This window comes from Dryobates pubescens, chromosome 24 (genome assembly GCF_014839835.1).
Source record: "Dryobates pubescens isolate bDryPub1 chromosome 24, bDryPub1.pri, whole genome shotgun sequence".
Classification (NCBI taxonomy): domain Eukaryota; kingdom Metazoa; phylum Chordata; class Aves; order Piciformes; family Picidae; genus Dryobates; species Dryobates pubescens.
In genome coordinates, this window is record NC_071635.1 from 16761281 (window position 1) to 16786109 (window position 24829).

Genomic DNA, 24829 nt, shown 5'->3' on the forward strand with positions numbered 1-24829 from the left:
GGAGCCCAGAGCTGGACACAGGACTCAAGCTGTGGCCTCAGCAGTGCTGAGCACAGGGCACAAGGACTTCCCTGCTGCTGCTGGCCACACTCTGCCTGACCCAGGCCAGGCTGCCCTTGGCCTTCTTGGCCCCCTGGGCACACTGCTGGCTCCTCTTCAGCTGCTCTCCCCCAGCACCCCCAGCTCCCTCTCTGCCTGGCTGCTCTCAGCCCCTCTGCCCCCAGCCTGTGGCACTGCCTGGGGTTGCTGTGGCCAAAGTGCAGCCCCTGGCACTTGGCTGTGTTCAATCTCCTGCCCTTGGCCTCTGCCCCTCTGCCCAGCCTGGCCAGGTCCCTCTGCAGAGCTCTGCTGCCCTCTGACAGCTCAGCTCCTGCCCCCAGCTTGCTGCCAGCTGCACATTCCCTGCTGATGGACTCAGTACCCCGAGGCTGTGCCCAGCCTCCTGCTGCTTCAGCCACAGCCTTGCTGAGCTTGCCTGCGGGAGGCTGGGCTGGCTCCAGCTGGGGCATCCCCAGCCAAGCACTTCCCTCTGCTTCTGAGGCTTCATTCTCTTGCTAATTAGCACATCCACCATCGGGCCAGGCCCTAATTGCACGGCTCAGGGGCCTGGCATTTCCCTGGCTCCTTGCTGCTGTGGCCGAGGAGGAGGCAGGGAGGGCAGAGATGTGCCCAGGGCACCCCGGAGGGAGGCAGAGCAGTGTCACTAACCTGAGTGGTGAGGGGGAGCCAGGGTGGGAGGGACTGCTCCTCAGAGGGGGCTTGGACTTGCTGGGGGTGGCTTTATGAAGCTTGCCTGCAGCCACCCATAACGGCCAGGCTTTGAGATGGCCTTCATCTGTCTGCCAGGGGCTGGAAGGGAGCCCTGGAGAGCTTCCAGTGGCAGCCCCTGGCAGAGCAGGAGCAGAGGATCCAGCCCAGGGCACACAGAACACAGCCAGCCAGGGCTGCAGAGGCTCCACAGAAGGAGACTCCACAACCTCTCTGGGCAGCCTGCTCCAGGCCTCTGGCAGCCTCCCAGCCAAGAAGTTGCTCCTGATGCTGAGCTGGAAGCTCCTGGGCTGCACTTTCCATCCCTTGCCCCTTGGCCTGTGCCAGGGCATAGTCAAGAATTTCTTCCTTGAGTCCTGTGTCCAGCTCTGGGCTCCTGAGGGTAGGGAAGAGGTTGAGCTGCTGGAAGGTGTCCAGAGAAGGGCAACAAAGCTGGGGAGGGGTCTGGGGCACAGGGCTGGGGAGGGGTCTGGGGCACAAGGCTGGGGAGGGGTCTGGGGCACAGCCCTGTGAGGAGAGGCTGAGGGAGCTGGGGTTGCTTAGCCTGCAGAAGAGGAGGCTCAGGGGAGACCTTCTTGCTCTCTGCAGCTCCCTGCAGGGAGGTTGGAGCCAGCTGGGGGTTGGTCTCTTCTGCCAGGCCCCCAGCAGCAGAACAAGAGGACACAGTCTGCAGCTGTGCCAGGGGAGGTTGAGGCTGGAGGGGAGGAGAAAGTTCTTCCCAGCAAGAGGAATTGGCCACTGGGATGAGCTGCCCAGGGAGGTGGTGGAGTCCCCATCCCTGGGGGTGTTTAGGAAGAGCCTGGCTGAGGCCCTTGGTGCCATGGTTGAGTTGCTCAGATGGTGCTGGGGGAGAGGTTGGACTGGATGCTCTCTCAGGTCTTTTCCAGCCTGGTTACTTCCCTTCTCCTTCTCCTTCTCCTTCTCCTTCTCCTTCTCCTTCTCCTTCTCCTTCTCCTCTTCCTCCTCCTCCTCCTCCTCCTCCTCCTTCTCCTCCTCCTTCCCCTTCCCCTTCCCCTTCCCCTTCCCCTTCCCCTTCCCCTTCCCCTTCCCCTTCCCCTTCCCCTTCCCCTTCCCCTTCCCCTTCCCCCTTCCCCTTCCCCTTCCCCCTGTCTCTCCCCTGGCCTCTCCCCAGCAGGTCTCTGTCTCTCTGCACCTGGGGAGCCCAGAGCTGGGCACAGGATTGCAGCTGTGGGCTCAGCAGGGCAGAGCAGAGCAGAGGGGGAGCAGAACCTCCCCAGCCCTGCTGGCCACACCACTTTCCCTGTGTGTTCCAGGTGGAACCACGAACCTCCAGCCCTCACTTCCAGAGAAGCAGAGGTTTGGAGCACAGCTCCCTGCTTCCCAGCAGAGCTGTGTGGTGTTCAGGGGGAAAACAACCACAAAAAAAGAGGAAATCCTAGAATTATTCTGCAGAGTTCCAGGGATGGATTTGGCAGGCAGGAGCAGAGCCCAGCCTGCAGCTCTGCAGCTGGGGACAAGCTGAGCTGGGCTGGCTGGGAGGCTGCAGGCTGCCTCTGCTTGCTCCCCTGCGAGGCACTCAGCGAAGGCTCCCTGCTTCCCGGGCCCTGTAATGCCTTAATGAGCTCTTTCTTCAGCTCTAACAGCCTGTAAAATGTTCCAAGCTGACTCTTTTCAGCTTCTCAAGTCAAGCTTTAAGCACAGTGGGATGAAGATTCAGCCTCATTGCTCTGCAGGCAGAGGCACAACAAATCATAGAATCATCACAGAGCTGGCAGGGCTGGAAGGGAGCTCCAGGCTCAGCCAGCCCCAGCCCTCTGCCCTGGGCAAACACCTCCAGCCAGGAGGCTTCCACCACCTCCCTGGGCAGCCTGTGCCAGGCTCTCACCACCCTCCTGGCCAACAACTTCTTCCTCACAGCCAAGCTCCAGCTCCCCACTTCTAGTTCTGCTCCAGCCCCCCCCACTCCTATCCCTCCCTCACCCCCTCCAAAGTCCCTCCCCAGCTCTCTTGCAGCCCCCTGCAGCTCCTGGGAGGCCACCAGAAGGTCTCCTGGGAGCCTTCTCCTCTGCAGCCTGCACAACCCCAACTCTCTCAGGCTGTGCTCAGAGCAGCTCCAGCCCTCTGCTCCTCCTCCTGGCCCTGCTCTGGACACCTTCCAGCCCCTCCAGAGCCTTCCACAGCAAGAGGAATTGGCCACTGGGATGAGCTGCCCAGGGAGGTGTTGGAGTCCCCATCCCTGGAGGTTCAGGGAAGGCTTGGATGTGGCACTTGGAGCCAGGGTTTAGCTGTCAGGAGGTGTTAGGGATTAGGTCCCAGGTTGGACTTGCTGAGCTCTGAGGTCTTTTCCAACCTGGGTGATTCTATGATTCTGTGATTCTGTGACACTGGAGCCCTGGCAGCACAGAGCCTCTGCCCACTGGGTACTGCACAGCTCCAGTGGAAGGTTAAGAGCAGTCAGGGAGGAGCTATCAGCCTAGCCCCAGCCAGGCTTGCTCTGGAGGCGCTGGGGGTAGGAGCAGTGCTGCACTGCCATGGCACCACAGGCCCAAGGCAGAAAAAGCCCTGCAGGAGCAAGGGGCATAAGGGAGGCTGGGTCAGGAGGGATGGTGTAAGGAGCCCCCCAGCAGTCCCCCCCAGGCCCTGCAGCAGCCCCTCAACAGCCTGGAAACCCCTCAACAGCCCTGCAGTGGTTCCCAACCACCACCCCTCAAAGGCTCCTCAAGAGCAGCCCCCAACCACCACCCCTCACAGACCCCTCAAGAGCAGCCCCCAACCACCACCCCTCACAGACCCCTCAGGAGCAGCCCCCAACCACCACCCCTCAAAGACCCCTCAGGAGCAGCCCCCAACGAACACCCCTCACAGACCCCTCAGGAGCAGTCCCCAATGACCACCCCTCACAGACCCCTCAGGAGCAGTCCCCAATGACCACCCTTCACAGACCTCTCAAGAGCAGCCCCCAACGGCCATCCCTTAGAGACCCCCCAGGAGCAGCCACCTCCCCTTAGACCCTGCAGGAGAGGTTCCCCAACGATCACCTCTCAAAGACCCCTCAAGAGCAGCCTCCAACGACCACCCTTCAAAGGCTCCTCAAGAGCATCCCTACGGCAGCCCCCGCCGCCGGCAGCCCCGAGCCCCCGAGCACGAACCCGAGCGCCCGAGCCGAGCCCGAGCCGAGCCCGAACCGAGCCGGAACCCAAGAGCCCGAACCCGAGAGCCCGAACCCGAGCCGAGCCCGAACCCGAGCCGAGCCCGACCCGAGCGCCCGAGCCCGAGCGCCCGAACCCGAGCCGAGCCCGAACCCGAGCCGAGCCCGAACCCGAACCCGAGCGCCCGAACCCGAGCGCCCGAACCCGAGAGCCCGAACCCGAGCGCCCGAACCCGAACCCGAACCCGAGCGCCCGAACCCGAGCGCCCGAACCCGAGCCGAGCCCGAACCCGAGCGCCCGAACCCGAGCCGAGTCCGACCCGAGCGCCCGAACCCGAGCCGAGCCCGAACCCGAGCGCCCGAACCCGAGCCGAGCCCGAACCCGAGCGCCCGAACCCGAGCCCGAGCCCGAGCCCGATCGCCCGCCCCCGCCCCCGCGGCCCCGCCCGGCGCATGCGTCCCCACCGCCGCCGCCGTGCGGGCGCGGGCGCGCGCGCTGCCTCCCGCCGGGCCTCCGCCGGACCCCAGCTCTTCGCGGCGGCGCCGGGAGCGGCACAAACGGCGCCGGCGGCGGCGCAGGTGAGCGGGGCGGGCGCCGGGGGGGAACCAGGCCTCCTCTTAGCCCGGCGGAAAGGCGGCGGGCCGCCGCGCCCCGGCAGCGGGAGGGCTGCACACCCCCGCACCGGGGCCTTTTCGCTGCCGCCCCCCCGCCACGGTGCAGCGCTGCTCCACGGTCGGGGCCCGCCGGCGCCACGGCGCCTCGGCGCTGCCTGCCTTCACCTGCCCTCAGGTGCGGGGGCCGGGGGCGAGGGGCGCCCCTGCGCTGCCCGGACTGAGCTTCCCGCTCTCAGCAGCCCCCCGGCGCCCTGCCTGTCCCGGGGAGACCCCCGTGGAACGGTCACGGCTGGAAGGGACCCCCCCAGGCTCAGGCAGCCCCAGCCCCCTGCCCTGGGCAGGGACACCTCACACCACAGCAGGTTGCTCACAGCCACCTCCAGCCTGGCTGCAAACACCTCCAGCCAGGAGGCTTCCACCACCTCCCTGGGCAGCCTGGGCCAGGCTCTCACCACCCTCCTGGCCAACAACTTCTTCCTCACAGCCAAGCTCCAGCTCCCCACTTCTACTTCTGCTCCAGCCCCCCCACTCCTAGCCCTCCCTCACCCCCTCCAAAGTCCCTCCCCAGCTCTCTTGCAGCCCCCTGCAGCTCCTGGGAGGCCACCAGAAGGTCTCCTGGGAGCCTTCTCCTCTGCAGCCTGCACAACCCCAACTCTCTCAGGCTGTGCTCAGAGCAGCTCCAGCCCTCTGCTCCTCCTCCTGGCCCTGCTCTGGACACCTTCCAGCCCCTCCAGAGCCTTCCTGGCACAGAGGCTGCAGAGCTGGCCCCAGAGCTGCAGCTGTGGGCTCAGCAGAGTGGAGCAGAGGGGCAGAATCCCCTCCCTGGCCCTGCTGGCCACACTTCTCCTGCTGCAGCCCAGGCTCTGCTTGGCTCTCTGGGCTGCCAGTGCTGCCTGCTGGCTCCTGCTGAGCTTCTCATCCATTCCTCGATCCTTTCAGTGTCTCCTAGCTCCTACCCCTTTCTCTTTCTGTTCCATTCCCCCTCTCATTACCTGACACCCTCGAGAGTCCCTCCCCTGCTTTCTCTCCGCCCCAGCCCCGCCGGGGGGAGCGCAGCCTCGGGGTGGGGACGAGCCCCGGCAGCCTTCTGTCGCCTGGGCTTGTGGCCAGGGCCGGCTCCAGCGAGCCGAACCCAGCCTGGGTTTGGTGTCGGGGAAGCTAGGATGGGTGCGGATCAGCCCCCGGGAGAGCGGGCAGGGGGTGGCCGGCAGCCGGGGCTGGCCTCTCACGGCCCCCGCGGCAGGTCCTGCGCAGCCCAGGTCCCAGCAGGGAGGCAAAGCCAGCAGATAAACCCCGCTGGGAGCCCCAGGCCTGCCGAGCCAGCAGGGCTGGGGAGGTTCTGCTCCCCCTCTGCTCTGCTCTGCCCTGCTGAGCCCACAGCTGCAATCCTGTGCCCAGCTCTGGGCTCCCCAGGTGCAGAGAGACAGAAAGCTGCTGGGGAGAGCCCAAGGGAGAGCCAGGAGGAGGAGTTGGGGACCTGAGCATCTCCCCTGTGCAGAGAGGCTGAGAGCCCTGGGGGTGGTTAGCCTGGAGAGAAGGCTGAGAGGGAGCTGATCAATGCCTCTCAAGAGCTGAGGGCTGGGGGGCAAGGGGAGGAGGCCAAGCTCTGTTGGGTGGTGCTCAGGAGCCATCCAAAGAGCAATGGACACAGAGTGGAGCAGAGAAGGTTTCAGCTGAGCAGGAGGAGAAACTTCTTTGGTGTGAGGCTGCTGGAGGCCTGGAGCAGGCTGCCCAGGGAGGTTGTGGAGTCTCTGCTCTGGAGCCTTTCCAGCCCCACCTGGATGCATTCCTGAGAGCACTGCCCTGGGTGCCCCTGCTCTGGCAGGGGGTTGGACTGGAGGATCTCTGGAGGTCTGTTCCAACCTCTAACACTCTGTGATTCCATGACCATGGGCTGAGAAAGCAGCTTGCTGTAGGCAGAAAGCAGAGGCCACTTCCCTTGCCCCAGGCTTCATATTTGCTGTGTTCAAAACCAGCTGCTGGGCAGAGAGAGCACCAGGAGCTCCCAGCCTCTCCTCCTTCTCAAATGAGAAGCAGCAGCTGCAGCCAGAGAAGTGTGGCCAGCATGGCCAGGGAGGGGATTCTGCCCCTCTGCTCCACTCTGCTGAGCCCACAGCTGCAGCTCTGGGGCCAGCTCTGCAGCCTCTGGGCCAGGAAGGCTCTGGAGGGGCTGGAAGGTGTCCAGAGCAGGGCCAGGAGGAGGAGCAGAGGGCTGGAGCTGCTCTGAGCACAGCCTGAGAGAGTTGGGGTTGTGCAGGCTGCAGAGGAGAAGGCTCCCAGGAGACCTTCTGGTGGCCTTCCAGGAGCTGCAGGGGGCTGCAAGAGAGCTGGGGAGGGACTTTGGAGGGGGTGAGGAAGGGACAGGAGTGGGGGGGCTGGAGCAGAAGTAGAAGTGGGGAGCTGGAGCTTGGCTGTGAGGAAGAAGTTGTTGGCCAGGAGGGTGGTGAGAGCCTGGCCCAGGCTGCCCAGGGAGGTGGTGGAAGCCTCCTGGCTGGAGGTGTTTGCAGCCAGGCTGGAGGTGGCTGTGAGCAACCTGCTGTGGTGTGAGGTGTCCCTGCCCAGGGCAGGGGGCTGGGGCTGGCTGAGCCTTGGGGTCCCTTCCAGCCCTGCCAGCTCTGTGGTTCTGTGCTTTCAAGGAGGCCTCCAGGGGAGCTGCAGAGGGGCTGCTGACAAAGGCATGGAAGGGAAAGGACAAGGTGTGGTGGCTCAAACAGGAGGAAGATGAATTCAGATGAGAGAGGAGGAAGCAATTCTTCCCCATGAGGGTGGGGAGGCACTGGAACAGCCTGCCCAGAACACTCTTGGAGGCTCCAAGCCTGGGTGGGTTGAAAGCCAAGCTCAAGGTGGTGTAGTAGGAGGCAGGGGGTTGGAAGAGAAGGAGTTAGGAATCCTTTCCACTCCAAAGCTCTCTGTGGTTCTGTGCTGCAGCTCTCCCAGCTCTTTGTGTTGCCTGCTGGAGTTTCCTTCCTGCTTTCACAGGTTCCACTTTCCCATCCCTGCTCAGGCTGGTTGCTTGGTGGCCCTGGAGCTGTTGTTTCATGGGGGGGTGGAGGTGCTTGAGGGAGCAGCTGGGGCCTCCTGCTTCATAGGCTGTGGTTCCCCCTTGGCCCAGCTGCTCCTCTCTGCTCTGCAGCAGTGGAAGTTACACAACCCAGAGGGATCTGACTGAACAGCTCCAACTCTCCCAGGCTGTGCTCAGGGCAGAGCAGCTCCAGCCCTCTGCTCCTCCTCCTGGCCCTGCTCTGGACACCTTCCAGCCCCTCCAGAGCCTTCCTGGCACAGAGGCTCCAGCACAGGACCCAGAGCTCCAGCTGTGGTCTCAGCAGAGTGGAGCAGTGATGAAGATGCTCCAAGTGAGCAGCCTCTGTGTCCAGCATCCAGAAAGAGTTCCCAGGCAGTGCTGGAACCATGTCAGATCTGCCATGTGCAGCTTCCAGTGCCTGCAGTGCTGGAGCCACCTGCTTGAGGCAGCTGCTTCTGCCCAGGGAGGTGGTTGAGGCCTCATCCTTGGAGACAGCCAAGGTGAGGCTCATCAGGGCTCTGGGCAACCTGATCCAGTGGAGTAGCTCAGCAGGAGCCAGCAGGGAGCACTTGCAGCCCAGAGAGCCAAGCAGAGCCTGGGCTGCAGCAAGAGAAGTGTGGCCAGCAGGGCCAGGGAGGGGATTCTGCCCCTCTGCTCCACTCTGCTGAGCCCACAGCTGCAGCTCTGGGGCCAGCTCTGCAGCCTCTGTGCCAGGAAGGCTCTGGAGGGGCTGGAAGGTGTCCAGAGCAGGGCCAGGAGGAGGAGCAGAGGGCTGGAGCTGCTCTGAGCACAGCCTGAGAGAGTTGGGGTTGTGCAGGCTGCAGAGGAGAAGGCTCCCAGGAGACCTTCTGGTGGCCTCCCAGGAGCTGCAGGGGGCTGCAAGAGAGCTGGGGAGGGACTTTGGAGGGGGTGAGGGAGGGACAGGACTGGGGGGGCTGGAGCAGAAGTAGAAGTGGGGAGCTGGAGCTTGGCTGTGAGGAAGAAGTTGTTGGCCAGGAGGGTGGTGAGAGCCTGGCCCAGGCTGCCCAGGGAGGTGGTGGAAGCCTCCTGGCTGGAGGTGTTTGCAGCCAGGCTGGAGGTGGCTGTGAGCAACCTGCTGTGGTGTGAGGTGTCCCTGCCCAGGGCAGGGGGCTGGGGCTGGCTGAGCCTGCAGCTCCCTTCCATCCCAACACATGCTGTGGCTCTGAAGCAGGCAGTGTGCTGCAGAGCTCCTGTGAGGTGTGAGCAGGTCAGGAGCAGGGCAGGGGGAGGGTCAGAGCACCCAGGAGTTAGAGGTTATCCTTCACTTAGAAGTGAAGGGCAAAAGGCTGCAGGGTGAAACACCAGGGTGTAAAACCCTTGTGCAGCAGTTCCAGCTCCCCCCTTTTTCCCTCTTCCTCATCCATGTTCAGTTTGTACCTGCTGGAGCCTCCTTCCCTCTGCCCTGCCTTTTCTGTCCCATGCCCTCTGCAGGTCTGGGGCACAGGCTGCCAGCAGTGGTTTCCTCCCTGGGGTTCTGCAGTGGGAAGCTTTTTGTTTCCTCCCCTCCATCTTCCCCAGCTGAGGTGAGAGGAAGCCTTGCTAACAGAGAATCAGGGAATGGGTTGGGTGGGGAAAGGCCTCCAGGCTCCCCCAACCCAGCCCCCCCATGGCCACCAGACCCTGGCCCCAGTGCCATGGGCACAGCTTGCTGCAGCACCTCCAGCCATGGGGACTCCACCACCTCCCTGGGCAGCCTCTGCCAGGCCCTGACCACTCTGGCAGCAGAGAGATTCTTCCTCCTCTCCAACCTGAGCCTCCCCTGGCACAAGTTCAGGACATTGCCTCTGCTTCTCTCCCCTGAGACTGGGGAGCAGAAGGATGTAGGCTGGAAAAGGCCTTTAGGATCATCAGGTCCAAGCATTAACCAAACACCAAGGGCACCATGGCCCTCAGTGCACCCCCAGGGATGGGCATCCAACCCCCTCCCTGGGCAGCCTGGGCCAGGCTGGCAGAACCCTTGCAGGGGAGAAGTTTCTTCTCCTCTCCAACCTAAGCCTCCCCTGGGGCAGCCTGAGGCCATTGCCTCTCCTCCTGGCCCTTGTTCCTGGGGAGCAGAGCCCAACCCCCCCTGGCTGCAGCCTCCTCTCAGGGAGCTGCAGAGAGCAAGGAGGTCTCCCTCAGCCTCCTCTGCTCCACACTCCCCACCCCCAGCTCCCTCAGCTGCTCCTCCCCAGCCCTCTCCTCCAGACCCTTCCCCACCTTTCTTGCCCTTCCCTGGCCCTGCTCCAGCTCCTCAAGCTCCTTCTGGCAGCCAGGAGCCAGGAGGAGAAGCTCAGCAGGAGCCAGCAGGGAGCACTTGCTGCCTCCCAGCACCCCCAGGGCTCTCCCTGCTGCCCACTTTCCAGCCCCTCTGCCCTCTTTGGATGCTCTCTAGCTGCTCCCTGTGGTTGCTGTAGTGAGGGCCCCAGGCCTGAGCCCAGCACTCCAGCTGTGGCCTCCCCAGTGGCAATCCAGGGCAGGGTTCTGCCCTGCAGCCCCAGCAGCAGCAGGCACCTTGGGTCTCCTCTGCTTTCTGCTGGGTTGGTTTCATCTTCAAGCAGGAGGCTCTGCAGTGTGGGACTTGCCTCCTGATGGGCTGGCTTGTGTCTTGGCAGGAGCACCTGGAGCTGCACCTGGTGGCAGAAGAATCAGCTGATGGCTTCAGAATCCCTGGTGCCAGAGCAGGCAAAGGCACAGCAGGCCAAGGGGAAAAGGAGGCAGCAGCCAGCCAGGTCTTCCAGCAGTGATGCTGAGGATGACATCTTTGTCTTTGAAGCCAATGAGGCCTGGAAGGATTTCCACAGCTCTCTGCTTCACTTCTTTGAAGCTGGAGAGCTCTGTGATGTGACACTGAAGGTGAGGTTGTCCCAGCCCCATTCTTCCAGCACTGCCCACTGAGGAAGGCAGAGGCCTCTGGGCTGCCCTGGGCTGGAAGGGAGCTGCAGAGCCCCTGCAGGCCAAGCCCCTGCCCTCAGCAGGGACATCCTCCCCTGCAGCAGCTTGCCCAGAGCCCTCTCCAGCCTCCCCTGCAAGCTCTCCAGCCATGGGGCCACAACCACCTCCCTGGGCAACCTCTTGCAGGCTTCCAGCAGCCTCCTGGGGCACAACTTGTTCCTCACATCCAAGCTCCAGCTGCTCTGCTCTCATCTCAACCCATTGCCCCTGGGGCTGTCCCTGCAGCCCTTTGGCAGCAGTCCCTCTGCAGCCTGCTTGCAGCCCCTGCAGGGACTGGCAGCTGCTCTGGGCTCTGCCTGCAGCCTTCTCTTCTGCAGGCTCAACACCCCCAGCTCCCTCAGCCTGGCCCCACAGCAGAGCTGCTCCAACCCCCTCACCATCTTGCTGGCCTCCTCTGGAGCCTCTCCCTCAGCTCCAGCTCCCTCCTGTGCTGAGGGCTCCAGAGCTGGCCCCAGCCCTGCAGGTGAGGTCTCCCCAGAGCAGAGCAGAGGGGCAGGATCCCTCTCTCCAGCTCTGGCCCCAGCCCTGCAGGTGAGGTCTCCCCAGGCAGAGCAGAGGGGCAGGATCCCTCTCTCCAGCTCTGGCCCCAGCCCTGCAGGTGAGGTCTCCCCAGGGCAGAGCAGAGGGGCAGGATCCCTCTCTCCAGCTCTGGCCTCCCTGCTTTGGGTGCAGCCCAGGCTGCCCTTGGCCTCCTGTGCTGCAGCCTCACCCTGCCTGCTCCTGGCCAGCTTCTCCCCTCCCCAGCCCCCCCAAGGCCTTCTCCTCAGGGCTGCTCTCACTCTCCTCACCCCCAGCCTGGACTGGTCTCTGGCCTTGCCCTGACCCAGCAGCAGGACCTTGCCCTGGGCCTTGTTGAGGCTCAGGAGGTTCTCTGCAGCTGCCTCTGCCTGGCTCCCATCCCTCACACTCCTGCACCACACCACTCAGCTGGTGCCATCTGCACCCTCCTGGGGGGGCCTCAGTGTCCCTCTCTGTGTCATTGATGAAGCTATTGATCAGCTGTGCTCCCAGCACAGACCCTGGGGGTCTCCACCTCTCACCCATCCCCATCTGGGCCTGGAGCCATTGAGCACTGCCCCTTTGTGCCAAGGTGTGGAGGTGGCAGGGGGGCTGGGCAGGAGCATGGGAGCCACAGCATCCCTGTTGGATCTGAGGCTTCTTCAGATGCCCCCCAAGGGTTTTCTTATTTAGAGAGCTCACAGCTGAAAGGTAAACACTGAAGCTGCTGCCAGCCCAGGAGAGGAAGGGCCTGGCTTTGATCTCACCCAGCTTGCCTCCTCAGGCAGCTCCCAGTGGTGATCATCAGCTCTCTGTGCAGTGGCAGCTCCCTGCAGCTGCTTTTGTTCTGCAGACACTTGCATCCCTGATGCTTATCTCCAGCCTGGCTCTGCCCTCTGCTCCCTGCTTCCTGGCCAGCAGGATTTCTTCTCACACATCTCACTTCCACCCTGCCCAAAGGGGGAAAAAAGCCCAAAGTGAGCCCTGGCCCTGGCCATGCAGTGGTGGGGGATGGAGAGAGGGGCAGCTGGGGGGCAGGCAGCAGTGGTGGTGCCCAGGGCTCAGGGCTGGGAGCAGTTGTCCTTAGTGACTTCAGCAAGGAGCTGCAGGAGGGCAGCCAGGCAGCCTCAGGGGGGCTGCAGCTGGCACAAAGGTGGCAGTGAGGAGCTGCTGGAGGGGAGGAAGGCTCTGCAGAGGCCCCAGGGCAGGCTGCAGCCAGGGCTGAGCTCAGCTGCAGGAGGCTCAACAAGGCCAAGGGCTGGGGCCTGAGCCTGGGGCACAGCCACCCCAGGAAGGCTGCAGGCTGGGGGCAGAGGGGCTGGAAAGTGGGCAGCAGAGCAAGCCCTGGGGGTGCTGGGTGGCAGCAGCTGGAGAGGAGGCAGGGGGTGGGCAGGGGGGCAAGGAGGGCAGCAGCAGCCTGGGCTGGAGCAGCAGTGGTGTGGGCAGCAGGAGCAGGGCAGGGATTGTGCCCCTGGGCTCAGCACTGGGGAGGCCACAGCTTGAGGGCTGGGCTCAGCTTTGGGCTCCTGGCTGCAAGAAGGAGCTTGAGGAGCTGGAGCAGGGCCAGGGAAGGGCAGGAAAGGTGGGGAAGGGTCTGGGGAAGAGGGCTGGGGAGGAGCAGCTGAGGGAGCTGGGGGTGGGGAGTGTGGAGCAGAGGAGGCTGAGGGAGACCTCCTTGCTCTCTGCAGCTCCCTGAGAGGAGGCTGCAGCCAGGGGGGGTTGGGCTCTGCTCCCCAGGAACAAGGGCCAGGAGGAGAGGCAATGGCCTCAGGCTGCCCCAGGGGAGGCTCAGGTTGGAGAGGAGAAGAAACTTCTTCCCTGGAAGGCTTCTCCCAGCCTGGCAGTTCTGTGATTCTGACTCCCCTGCTGCAGTGCTGCTGCCATGTGAGCAGCTCCTGCTAGAGGGTGGGGGGTGGCAGATGCTCCCCAGCTGCTTTCCTCCCCCTGCTTTGGGTTATTTCTGTGTTCCTGGCGTGGGGCTGTGAGTTCTGCAGTGATGTCATCCACCCCCACTGCTCCATTTCCATCTGCTGCCTCCTCCATGGGTGTTTGCCTGCTGCACTCAGCAGCACTCAGGGTTGCTCTGCTGTTGGGTAGGCAGAGACTCAGGGAAGTCATTTAGGTTGGAAAAGAGCTCTGAGGTCATCCAGGCCAAGTCCACTGCTGAGCCATGGCCTCAGCACCACAGCTCTGCAACCCCTCCAGGGATGAGCATCCAACCCCCTCCCTGGGCAGCCTGGGCCAGGCTGGCAGAACCCTTGCAGGGAAGAAGTTTCTTCTCCTCTCCAACCTAAGCCTCCCCTGGGGCAGCCTGAGGCCATTGCCTCTCCTCCTGGCCCTTGTTCCTGGGGAGCAGAGCCCAACCCCCCCTGGCTGCAGCCTCCTCTCAGGGAGCTGCAGAGAGCAAGGAGGTCTCCCTCAGCCTCCTCTGCTCCACACTCCCCACCCCCAGCTCCCTCAGCTGCTCCTCCCCAGCCCTCTTCCCCAGACCCTTCCCCACCTGAGAGCCCTGGGGCTGCTTAGCCTGGAGCAAAGCAGCCTGAGGGGGATCTGATCAATGCTGATCAATACTTCAAGGGTGGGGCTCAGGGGGATGGGGCCAGGTTCTGTTCAGAGGTGCCCAGGGGCTGCACAAGGGGGAAGGTGTCCAGAACTGGACACCTTCCAGCCCCTCCAGAGCCTTCCTGGCACAGAGGCTCCAGAGCTGGCCCCAGAGCTGCAGCTGTGGGCTCAGCAGAGTGGAGCAGAGGGGCAGAATCCCCTCCCTGCCCTGCTGGCTCCAGGGTCGGTCTGAGCAGAGTGGGGCAGGGGGGCAGCATCCCCTGCCTGCCCCTGCTGGCTCCAGGGGGGGGTCTGAGCAGGGGGGCAGCATCACCTGCTGGCTCCAGGGGGGGTCTGAGCAGCGTGGGGCAGGGGGGCAGCATCCCCTGCTGGCTGCAGGGGGGGTCTCAGCAGGGGGGCAGGGGGGCAGCATCCCGTGCTGGCTCCAGGGGGGTTTCAGCAGCGTGGGGCAGGGGGGCAGCATCCCCTGCTGGCTCCAGGGGGGGTCTGAGCAGCGTGGGGCAGGGGGGCAGCGTCCCCTGCCTGCCCCTGCTGGCTCCAGGGGGGGGGTCTGAGCAGGGGGGCAGCATCCCCTGCTGGCTCCAGGGGGGGTCTGAGCAGCGTGGGGCAGGGGGGCAGCATCCCCTGCTGGCTCCAGGGGGGCTCTGAGCAGCGTGGGGCAGGGGGGCAGCATCCCCTGCTGGCTCCAGGGGGGGTCTGAGCAGAGTGGGGCAGGGGGGCAGCATCCCCTGCTGGCTCCAGGGGGGGTCTGAGCAGCGTGGGGCAGGGGGGCAGCATCCCCTGCTGGCTCCAGGGGGGGTCTGAGCAGTGTGGGGCAGGGGGGCAGCATCCCCTGCTGGCTCCAGGGGGGCTCTGAGCAGGGGGGCAGCATCTCCTGCTGGCTCCAGGGGGGGTCTGAGCAGCGTGGGGCAGGGGGGCAGCATCCCCTGCCTGCCCCTGCTGGCTCTAGTGGGGGTCTGAGCAGAGTGGGGCAGGGGGGCAGCATCCCCTGCTGGCTCTAGGGGGGGTCTGAGCAGAGTGGGGCAGGGGGGCAGCATCCCCTGCCTGCCCCTGCTGGCTCCAGGGGGGGTCTGAGCGGGGGGGCAGCATCCCCTGCTGGCTCCAGGGGGGCTCTGAGCAGCGTGGGGCAGGGGGGCAGCATCCCCTGCCTGCCCCTGCTGGCTCCAGGGGGGGGTCTGAGCAGGGGGGCAGCATCCCCTGCTGGCTGCAGGGGGGGTCTGAGCAGCGTGGGGCAGGGGGGCAGCATCCCCTGCTGGCTCCAGGGGGGGTCTGAGCAGCGTGGGGCAGGGGGGCAGCATCCCCTGCTGCCTCCAGGGGGGGTCTGAGCAGCGTGGGGCAGGGGGGGCAGCGTCCCCTGCTGGCTCCAGGGGGGGTCTGAGCAGCGTGGGGCAGGGGGGCAGCATCCCCTGCTGGCTCCAGGGGGGGTCTGAGCAGCGTGGGGCAGGGGGGCAGCATCCCCTGCTGGCTCCAGGGGGGGTCTGAGCAGCGTGGGGCAGGGGGGCAGCGTCCCCTGCCTGCCCCTGCTGGCTCTCCAGCGGCCCTGCGCTGTTCTCTTCCCCCTCAGGTGGGCTCCAAGCTGATCCCCTGCCACCGGCTGGTGCTGGCCTGCGGCATCCCGTACTTCAGGGCCATGTTCCTGTCGGAGATGGCCGAGGCCAGGCAGAGCCTGGTGGAGATCCGGGACCTGGACGGGGAGGCGGTGCAGGGCCTGGTGCGCTTCGTCTACTCGTCGCGGCTGGCGCTGACGGTGGACACCGTGCAGCCCCTGCTGTACGCCGCCTGCATCCTGCAGGTGGAGCCGGTGGCCAGGGCCTGCTGCGAGTACATGAAGCTGCACTTCCACCCCTCCAACTGCCTGGCCGTCAGGGCCTTCGCCGAGAGCCACAACCGCCTGGACCTGCTGGCCATGGCCGACCAGTACGCCTGCGAGCACTTCGCCGAGGTGGTGGAGGGGGAGGACTTCGTGGCCGTGTCCCCCCAGCACCTGCACCGCCTGCTCTCCTCCCCCGACCTCAACGTCCGCGACGAGCGCCAGGTCTACGGCGCCGCCCTCAAGTGGCTGCTGGCCAACCCCCAGCACCACGCCGCCTGGCTGCCGCGCATCCTGGCGCAGGTCCGCGGCCCCCGGCGGGCGCAGGCGCGGGGGGCACCGGGGCAGGGGCTGCGCGGGGAGAGGGGGGGGACGGGGGGAGACAGGGGTGATGGGGAGAGACGGGGGGGTGACGGGGAGAGACGGGTGACGGGGAGAGGGGCTGCTGGGGAGAGACAGGGGTGATGGGGAGAGACATGGGGGTGACAGGGAGAGACAGGGGGGGGACGGGGAGAGACGGGGGTGACGGGGAGAGACGGGGGTGATGGGGGGTGATGGGGAGAGACGGGGGTGACAGGGAGAGGGGCTGCTGGGGAGAGACAGGGGTGATGGGGAGAGACATGGGGGTGATGGGGGGTGATGGGGAGAGGGGCTGCAGGGGAGAGACAGGAGGTGCTGGGGAGAAGGGCTGCGGGGGAGAGACAGGAGGTGCTGGGGAGAGACATGGGGATGATGGGGGGTGATGGGGAGAGGGGCTGCAGGGGAGAGACAGGAGGTGCTGGGGAGAAGGGCTGCGGGGGAGAGACAGGAGGTGCTGGGGAGAGGGGCTGCGGGGGAGAGATGGGGGTGATGGGGAGAGACAGGGGGATGATGGGGGGTGATGGGGAGAGACTGGGGGGTGATGGGGGGTGATGGGGAGAGACAGGGGGATGATGGGGGGTGATGGGGAGAGACTGGGGGGTGATGGGGAGAGACAGGGATGATGGGGGGTGATGGGGAGAGACAGGGGGATGATGGGGGTGATGGGGAGAGACTGGGGGGTGATAGGGGGTGATGGGGAGAGACTGGGGGGTGATGGGGAGAGACAGGGGGGTGATGGGGGGTGATGGAGAGAGACATGGGGGTGATAGGGAGAGAGGGCTGCAGGGGAGAGGAGGTGCTGGGGAGAGGGGCTGCGGGGGAGAGACAGCGCGGTGATAGGGAGAGACATGGTGATGGGGAGAGAGGCTGTGGGGGAGAGACGGGGGTGATGGAGAGAGACATGGGGGTGATGGGGAGAGACGGGGGTGATGGAGAGAGGGGGCTGCAGGGGAGAGACGGGGGGGGTGATAGGGAGAGAGGCTATGGGGGAGAGACAGGGGGGTGATGGAGAGAGGGGGCTGCAGGGGAGAGACGGGGGGGTGATAGGGAGAGAGGCTATGGGGGAGAGACAGGGGGGTGATGGAGAGAGGGGGCTGCAGGGGAGAGAAGGCTGTCAGGAAGAGACAGGAGGTGCAGGGGAGAGGGCCTGCAGGAGAGAGAGGCTGCTGGAGAGAGGGGCTGCGGGGGAGAGAGCTGGGGAGAGAGAGAGGGCTGGGGGGAGAGAGAGGCTGCGGGGGGGAGAGAGGCTGCGGAGGGGGAGAGAGCTGGGGGGAGAGAGGCTGCGGGGAGGCGGAGAGAGGACTTGGGGGGAGAGGGGTGGCGAGGGGAGGCAGGGGGGAGAGGGGGTGGGGGAGAGGGGTGTGAGGGGTAGAGGGGGGGTGGGAGAGGGGCGTGGGGGGTAGAGGGGTGGGGGGTAGGGGCTGCGGGGGAGGGAGAGGCTGCTGGGGAGAGACAGGGATGTGCCTGGGAGAGGCAGGGATCTAGGCTGGGGGCAGAGGGGCTGAGAGCAGCCAGGCAGAGAGGGACCTGGGGGTGCTGGGGGAGAGCAGCTGAAGAGGAGGCAGCAGTGTGCCCAGGGGGCCAAGGAGGCCAAGGGCAGCCTGGCCTGGGTCAGGCAGAGTGTGGCCAGCAGCAGCAGGGAAGTCCTTGTGCCCTGTGCTCAGCACTGCTGAGGCCACAGCTTGAGTCCTGTGTCCAGCTCTGGGCTCCTGAGGCTAGGAAAGAGGTTGAGCTGCTGGAAGGTGTCCAGAGAAGGGCAACAAAGCTGGGGAGGGGTCTGGGGCACAGGGCTGGGGAGGGGTCTGGGGCACAAGGCTGGGGAGGGGTCTGGGGCACAGCCCTGTGAGGAGAGGCTGAGGGAGCTGGGGTTGCTCAGCCTGCAGAAGAGGAGGCTCCAGGCAGAGCTCAGAGCACCTTTCAGTCCCTGCAGGGGCTCCTTCCAGCCCAGAGCTCTCTGTGACTGTGCCAGCACCACACAGCTGCTGTGTGCCTCAAACATCTTCTTCCTCCTTCCTCCTACCCTGTCATGCAGGGAGGCCACTCCAAGCCTGCTTCTGTCCCCACAGGCCCTTGGCCTCAGGACAGGCAGCACTGAGCTGCTGCTCTCATGGGCACAGAGCCTGCTGCCTGCAGGGGGTTAGACAGGATGAGCTTTGGAGCTCCCTTCCAACCCAACCCATTCTATCAATCTCTGACTCCTCTGCTCCCAGCCTGGGCCAAGGGACAGTGCTGCTGAGCCCCACGTGGCTGTACTCAGAATACAGAATTCACCAGGTTGGGAAAGGCCTCAGAGCTCATCCAGTTCTGAGCAACTCAACCATGGCTCCAAGGGCCTCAGCCAGGCTCTTCCTGAACACCTCCAGGGCTGGGGACTCCACCACCTCCCTGGGCAGCTCATCCCAGTGGCCAATTCCTCTTGCTGGGAAGAACTTTCTCCTCCCCTCCAGCCTCAACCTCCCCTGGCACAGCTTGAGGCTGTGTCCTCTTGTTCTGCGGCTGGGGGCCTGGCAGAAGAGACCAACCCCCAGCTGGCTCCAACCTCCCTGCAGGGAGTTGCAGAGAGCAAGAAGGTCTCCCCTGAGCCTCCTCTTCTGCAGGCTGAGCAACCCCAGCTCCCTCAGCCTCTCCTCACAGGGCTGTGCCCCAGACCCCTCCCCAGCTTTCTTGCCCTTCTCTGGACACCTTCCAGCAGCTCAACCTCTTTCCTACCCTCAGGAGCCCAGAGCTGGACACAGGACTCAAGCTGTGGCCTCAGCAGTGCTGAGCACAGGGCACAAGGACTTCCCTGCTCCTGCTGGCCACACTCTGCCTGACCCAGGCCAGGCTGCCCTTGGCCTTCTTGGCCCCCTGGGCACACTGCTGCCTCCTCTTCAGCTGCTCTCCCCCAGCACCCCCAGCTCCCTCTCTGCCTGGCTGCTCTCAGCCCCTCTGCCCCCAGCCTGTGGCACTGCCTGGGGTGGTTGTGGGCAGGGTGAGCTGGGGCCCTGCAGGTGCTGGTGAGGAGCCTGGGGGCTGGCCGGTGGCCGGGGCTGAGCCTGGGCCCCTCCAGCAGCCTCCTCCAGGCTCTCTTGGCTTCCCTCAGGTCCGGCTGCCTCTCCTGCCCGTGTGCTTCCTGATGGGGGTGGTGGCCAAGGAGGAGATTGTCAAGCAGAACCTCAAGTGCAGGGATCTGCTGGATGAGGCCAGGAACTACCACCTGCACCTGAGCAGCAGGGCCGTGCCGGACTTCGAGTACTCCATCCGCACCACGCCGCGCAAGCAGACCGCCGGTAATGCCAACGGCAGCGGCGGGCTGGCGGGCAGGGGCTCCCAGGGGGCTGCCTGCAGAGGGCTTGGGCCTGGCTTGGCTGCCAGGAGCTTGAGGTGGGGAGGTGCAGGCTGGAGATCAGGAAGGAGTTCTTCCCTCTGAGGCTGGGGAGGCTCTGGCACAGGTTGCCCCGGGGAGGCTGTGGCTGCCTCCTGCCTGGAGGGGTCGAGGGCCAGGCCGGTGGGAGGTGTCCCTGCCCACGGCAGCGGGGTTGGGTCTGGATGGGTTTTGGGGTCCCTTCCAACCCCAGCCCATGCTGAGGAGCTGTGCTGAGCCCTGGGGAAGCCCTTCTGCTCCTCTGGCAGTTAGGGGCTGTGCTGCCCTTTCCTAGCAGAGCTTTAGCAGCCACTGGCCCCCTCCTGAGCATGACTTGTTTAATCCTGCTGGGGGTAGCTGTTCAAGCTGGGGGGGGGAGGGTCTGCAGAGCACTATTTATTCATCCTGCTGGGGATAGCTGTTAAAGCTGGGGTGGGGAGGGTCTGCAGAGCACTATTTATTCATCCTGCTGGGGATAGCTGTTCAAGCTGGGGGGGGGAGGGTCTGCAGAGCACTATTTATTCATCCTGCTGGGGATAGCTGTTAAAGCTGGGGTGGGGAGGGTCTGCAGAGCACTATTTATTCATCCTGCTGGGGATAGCTGTTAAAGTTGGGGTGGGGAGGGTCTGCAGAGCACTATTTATTCATCCTGCTGGGGATAGCTGTTCAAGCTGGGGTGGGGAGGGTCTGCAGAGCACTATTTATTCATCCTGCTGGGGGTAGCTGTTCAAGCTGGGGGGGGGAGGGTCTCCAGAGCACTATTTATTCATCCTGCTGGGGATAGCTGTTCAAGCTGGGGTGGGGAGGGTCTGCAGAGCACTATTTATTCATCCTGCTGGGGATAGCTGTTCAAGCTGGGGGGGGGAGGGTCTCCAGAACAGTCTTTGTTTATCCTGGTATCTATTAAAGCTGGGATGGGAAGGACCTCCAAAGCATTATATTTGTTTATCCTGGTGGGACATCTGTTAAAGCTGGGATGGGAAGGGTCTCCAAACCACTCTTTGTTCATCCTGATATCTATTAAAGCTGTGATGGGAAGGGTCTCCAAAGCATTATTTGTTTATCCTGATGAGATCTGTTAAAGCTGGGGTGGGGAGGGTCTCCAGAGCACTATTTATTCATCCTGATGGGGATGTCTGTTAAAGCTGGGATGGGAAGGGTCTCCAAAGCTTTATTTGTTTATCCTGATGGGATTAGCTGTTAAAGCTGGGGTGTGGAGGACCTCCAAACCACTATTTCTTGATCTATTAAAACTGGGATGGGAAGGGTCTCCAAACCACTATTTATCCTGATGGGATAGCTGTTAAAGCTGGGATGGGGAGGGTCTCCAAACCACTATTTATCCTGATGGGATAGCTGTTAAAGCTGGGATGGGGAGGGTCTCCAAACCACTATTTATCCTGATGGGATAGCTGTTAAAGCTGGGATGGGGAGGGTCTCCAAACCACTATTTATCCTGATGGGATAGCTGTTAAAGCTGGGCTGGGGAGGGTCTCAAAACCACTCGTTGTTTATCCTGATAGCTGTTAAAGCTGGGATAGGAAGGGTCTCCAAACCACTATTTATTTATCCTGATAGCTATTAGAGTTGGGATGGGAAGGGTCTCCAAAGCATTATTTATTCATCCTGATGGGATCTAATAAAGCTGGGATGGGAAGGGTCTCCAGAACACTATTTCTTTATCCTGATGGGATAGCTGTTGAAGCTGGGGTGTGGAGGACCTCCAAACCACTATTGGTTTATCCTGATAGCTGTAAAAGCTGGGCTGGGAAGGGTCCTCCAGAGCACTGTTTATCCTGGTGGGATAGCTGTTAAAGTTGGGATGTGGAGGGTCTCCAAACCACTATTTATTCATCCTGACAGCTGTTAAAGCTGGGATGGGAAGAGTCTCAAAACCACTCTTGGTTTATCCTGGAGGGGTGTCTGTTAAAGCTGGGATGGGAAGGGTCTCCAGAGCACTCTTGGCTTATCCTGGAGGGGTATCTGTTAAAGCTGGGATGGGGAGGGTCTCCAAACCACTATTTATCCTGGAGGGGTATCTCTTAAAGCTGGGATGGGGAGGGTCTCCAAACCACTATTTATCCTGATGGGATAGCTGTTAAAGCTGGGATGGGGAGGGTCTCCAGAACACTTTATTCATCCTGATGTGATAGCTGTAAAAGCTGGGATGGGAAGGGTCTCCAAACCACTCTTGGTTTATCCTGGAGGGGTGTCTGTTAAGGCTGGGGTGGGAAGGGTCTCCAGAGCACTCTTGGTTTATCCTGGAGGGGTGTCTGTTAAAGCTGGGATGGGGAGGGTCTCCAAACCACTCTTGGTTTATCCTGGAGGGGTGTCTGTTAAAGCTGGGATGGGAAGGGTGTCCAGAGCACTCTTGGTTTATCCTGGAGGGGTGTCTGTTAAAGCTGGGATGGGAAGGGTGTCCAGAGCACTCTTGGTTTATCCTGGAGGGGTGTCTGTTAAAGCTGGGATGGGAAGGGTCTCCAGAGCACTCTTGGTTTATCCTGGAGGGGTGTCTGTTAAAGCTGGGATGGGGAGGGTCTCCAAACCACTCTTGGCTTATCCTGGAGGGGTGTCTGTTAAGGCTGGGATGGGAAGGGTCTCCAAACCACTCTTGGTTTATCCTGGAGGGGTGTCTGTTAAGGCTGGGGTGGGAAGGGTCTCCAGAGCACTCTTGGCTTATCCTGGAGGGGTGTCTGTTAAGGCTGGGATGGGAAGGGTCTCCAGAGCACTCTTGGCTTATCCTGGAGGGGTATCTGTTGAAGCTGGGGTGTGCAGGATGTTATGCTCAGCCCAAAGCCATGCCCAGGCTGAGCTGCCTCGGCCTTGACCTCGGGCCAGAAGCTGAGCGCCGCCAGCCCGCGGCTGCAGACCCCGCTTTGCCCTTTGTTGTGGGTAACAAGCACCCCATTGATCTCCCTGAGCCGAGCCAGGTCCCCCAGGAGCACATCTGGAACGGGCTGGGCTGGGCTTTGCTCGCCAAGAGCGCAGGGCAGAGAGTTCATGGCCGTGGCGGCAGGGCCGAGGCCAAAGCCCGGCGCCCACGCGGGCAGCGCGGCGCCCCCGCGGGAGGGACTTCTCCCCGGCTGCCCGAGGCCGAGGTCCCCTCCCTGCCCTCCAGCTTGAAGCCCCTGCTCCCCTGGCCAGTGCTGTGGTGTCTCCTGCAGGTGTGCTGTTCTGTGTGGGGGGCAGAGGAGGCTCGGGGGACCCCTTCCGCAGCATCGAGTGCTACTGCCTCAGGAGCAACAGCTGGTTCTTCGGCCCCGAGATGAACAGCAGGAGGAGGCACGTGGGGGTCATCTCCGTGGGAGGTCAGTGAGCCCCCCCCCAGCAGCACCCCTGCCAAAGCCTCTTCTCTGCTCCTGCTGCCCTGGCAGGGCTTGCTTTCCCTGCTGGCCCTTGGGAAGCCGCTGCCCCGGGCTGGGGGCTTGGCCGCCGGCGCGCTCCCAGGGCCCGCGAGCTGCAGAGGCTCTGCTGCCGGCTGGGAGAGCTGGGCGCAAGGCAGGGCTCCAGGGGCACCTTGGCCCAGGCCTTTGTGGTGCTTAAAGAGAGATGGGGACAGGAGACCACCAAGATGCCCTCCCTGGGCAGCCTGTGCCGCTGTCTCACCAGCCTCAGAGTGAAGAACTTCTTCCTACATCCAGTCTGAAAAAAACCTTGGAGTGGGGAGATGCAGATTGGATGTGAGGAAGAAGTTGTTGGCCAGGAGGGTGGTGAGAGCCTGGCACAGGCTGCCCAGGGAGGTGGAGGAAGGAGGTGCAGCCCAGAGAGCCAAGCAGGGCCTGGGCTGCAGCAGGAGAAGTGTGGCCAGCAGGGCCAGGGAGGGGATTCTGCCCCTCTGCTCCACTCTGCTGAGCCCACAGCTGCAGCTCTGGGGCCAGCTCTGCAGCCTCTGTGCCAGGAAGGCTCTGGAGGGGCTGGAAGGTGTCCAGAGCAGGGCCAGGAGGAGGAGCAGAGGGCTGGAGCTGCTCTGAGCACAGCCTGAGAGAGTTGGGGTTGTGCAGGCTGCAGAGGAGAAGGCTCCCAGGAGACCTTCTGGTGGCCTTGCAGGAGCTGCAGGGGGCTGCAAGAGAGCTGGGGAGGGACTTTGGAGGGGGTGAGGGAGGGATAGCACTGGGGGGGCTGGAGCAGAAGTAGAAGTGGGGAGCTGGAGCTTGGCTGTGAGGAAGAAGTTGTTGGCCAGGAGGGTGGTGAGAGCCTGGCCCAGGCTGCCCAGGGAGGTGGTGGAAGCCTCCTGGCTGGAGGTGTTTGCAGCCAGGCTGGAGGTGGCTGTGAGCAACCTGCTGTGGTGTGAGGTGTCCCTGCCCAGGGCAGGGGGCTGGGGCTGGCTGAGCCTGGAGCTCCCTTCCAGCCCTGCCAGCCCTGTGAGTCTAAGTCCACATCAGGACAGATCTTTGGCTGGGTCCAGCCCTATTAAAATGCACTTCCTGAAGCCCTGAGACTGAAAACACTGGAACCCTTTAGCCTTCAGCTGAGCTTTCTGCCTCTATGCAGGGCTGTACATGAGAGCCAAGCCATCTCTGTGCTGACAGGGGCTGGGGGGGCTCTGTGTGTTGCAGGTAAAGTCTATGCAGTGGGTGGCCACGATGGCAATGAGCACTTGGGAAGCATGGAAGTGTTTGATCCTCTCACAAACAAGTGGATGATGAAGGCATCCATGAACACCAAGAGGTAGGTGTGCCCTGAGCTGAGGTTTAAATCCCACTCTGGGGGTGCTGGGTGGCAGCAGCTGGAGAGGAGGCAGGGGGTGGGCAGGGGGGCAAGGAGGGCAGCAGCAGCCTGGGCTGGAGCAGCAGTGGTGTGGGCAGCAGGAGCAGGGCAGGGATTGTGCCCCTGGGCTCAGCACTGGGGAGGCCACAGCTTGAGGGCTGGGCTCAGCTTTGGGCTCCTGGCTGCCAGAAGGAGCTTGAGGAGCTGGAGCAGGGCCAGGGAAGGGCAAGAAAGGTGGGGAAGGGTCTGGGGAAGAGGGCTGGGGAGGAGCAGCTGAGGGAGCTGGGGGTGGGGAGTGTGGAGCAGAGGAGGCTGAGGGAGACCTCCTTGCTCTCTGCAGCTCCCTGAGAGGAGGCTGCAGCCAGGGGGGGTTGGGCTCTGCTCCCCAGGAACAAGGGCCAGGAGGAGAGGCAATGGCCTCAGGCTGCCCCAGGGGAGGCTTAGGTTGGAGAGGAGAAGAAACTTCTTCCCTGCAAGGGTTCTGCAAGCCTGGCCCAGGCTGCCCAGGGAGGGGGTTGGATGCCCATCCCTGGAGGTGATAGGAGGAGAGGCAATGTCCTGAAGTTGTGCCAGAGGAGGCTTAGGTTGGAGAGGAGGAAGAATCTCTCTGCTGCCAGAGTGGTCAGGGCCTGGCAGAGGCTGCCCAGGGGGGTGGTGCAGTCCCCATGGCTGGAGGTGCTGCAGCAAGCTGTGGCCATGGCACCTGGGGCCAGGGTCTGGTGCCCATGGTGGGACTGGGCTGGAGGTGGGACTGGGTGAGCCTGGAGGCCTTTTCCACCCCAAACAATTCCCTGATCCTCTGTTAGCAAGGCTGCCTCTCATCTCAGCTGGGGAAGGGAGGGGGGAGAAAGGCAGGAGAAAAGCTTCCCACTGCAGAATCCCAGGGACGTGCTCTGAGGTTGGATATGAGGCAAAATTCTTCCCTGAAAGGCCTCTCAGAGGCTGCCACAGGCTCAGCATCCCCCAGTGGCTGAGTCCCCAGCCCTGCAGGTGCTTGGAAGAGGCAGAGGTGTGGTGCTGAGGGCCATGGAGTGACAGGGCAAGGGTGATGGCCTCAGCCTGGATGAAGCTGGCTTGGGA

At 63.6% G+C, this 24829-nt stretch overlaps 1 protein-coding gene across 1 annotated transcript in view; it reads left to right on the plus strand.

Moving 5' to 3' along the window:
• Positions 1–4361: 4361 nt before the first annotated feature.
• Positions 4362–24829, plus strand: part of KLHL8 (kelch like family member 8) — a 28861-nt gene continuing 8393 nt past the window's right edge. Inside the window, exons 1-6 of the mRNA XM_054172748.1 lie at positions 4362–4456; positions 10130–10370; positions 15094–15642; positions 18782–18968; positions 22207–22350; positions 23599–23710. Of these exons, the coding sequence (XP_054028723.1) occupies positions 10170–10370; positions 15094–15642; positions 18782–18968; positions 22207–22350; positions 23599–23710 (1193 nt within the window). The 5' untranslated portion in view covers positions 4362–4456; positions 10130–10169. The remainder of the gene's footprint in view (positions 4457–10129; positions 10371–15093; positions 15643–18781; positions 18969–22206; positions 22351–23598; positions 23711–24829) is intronic.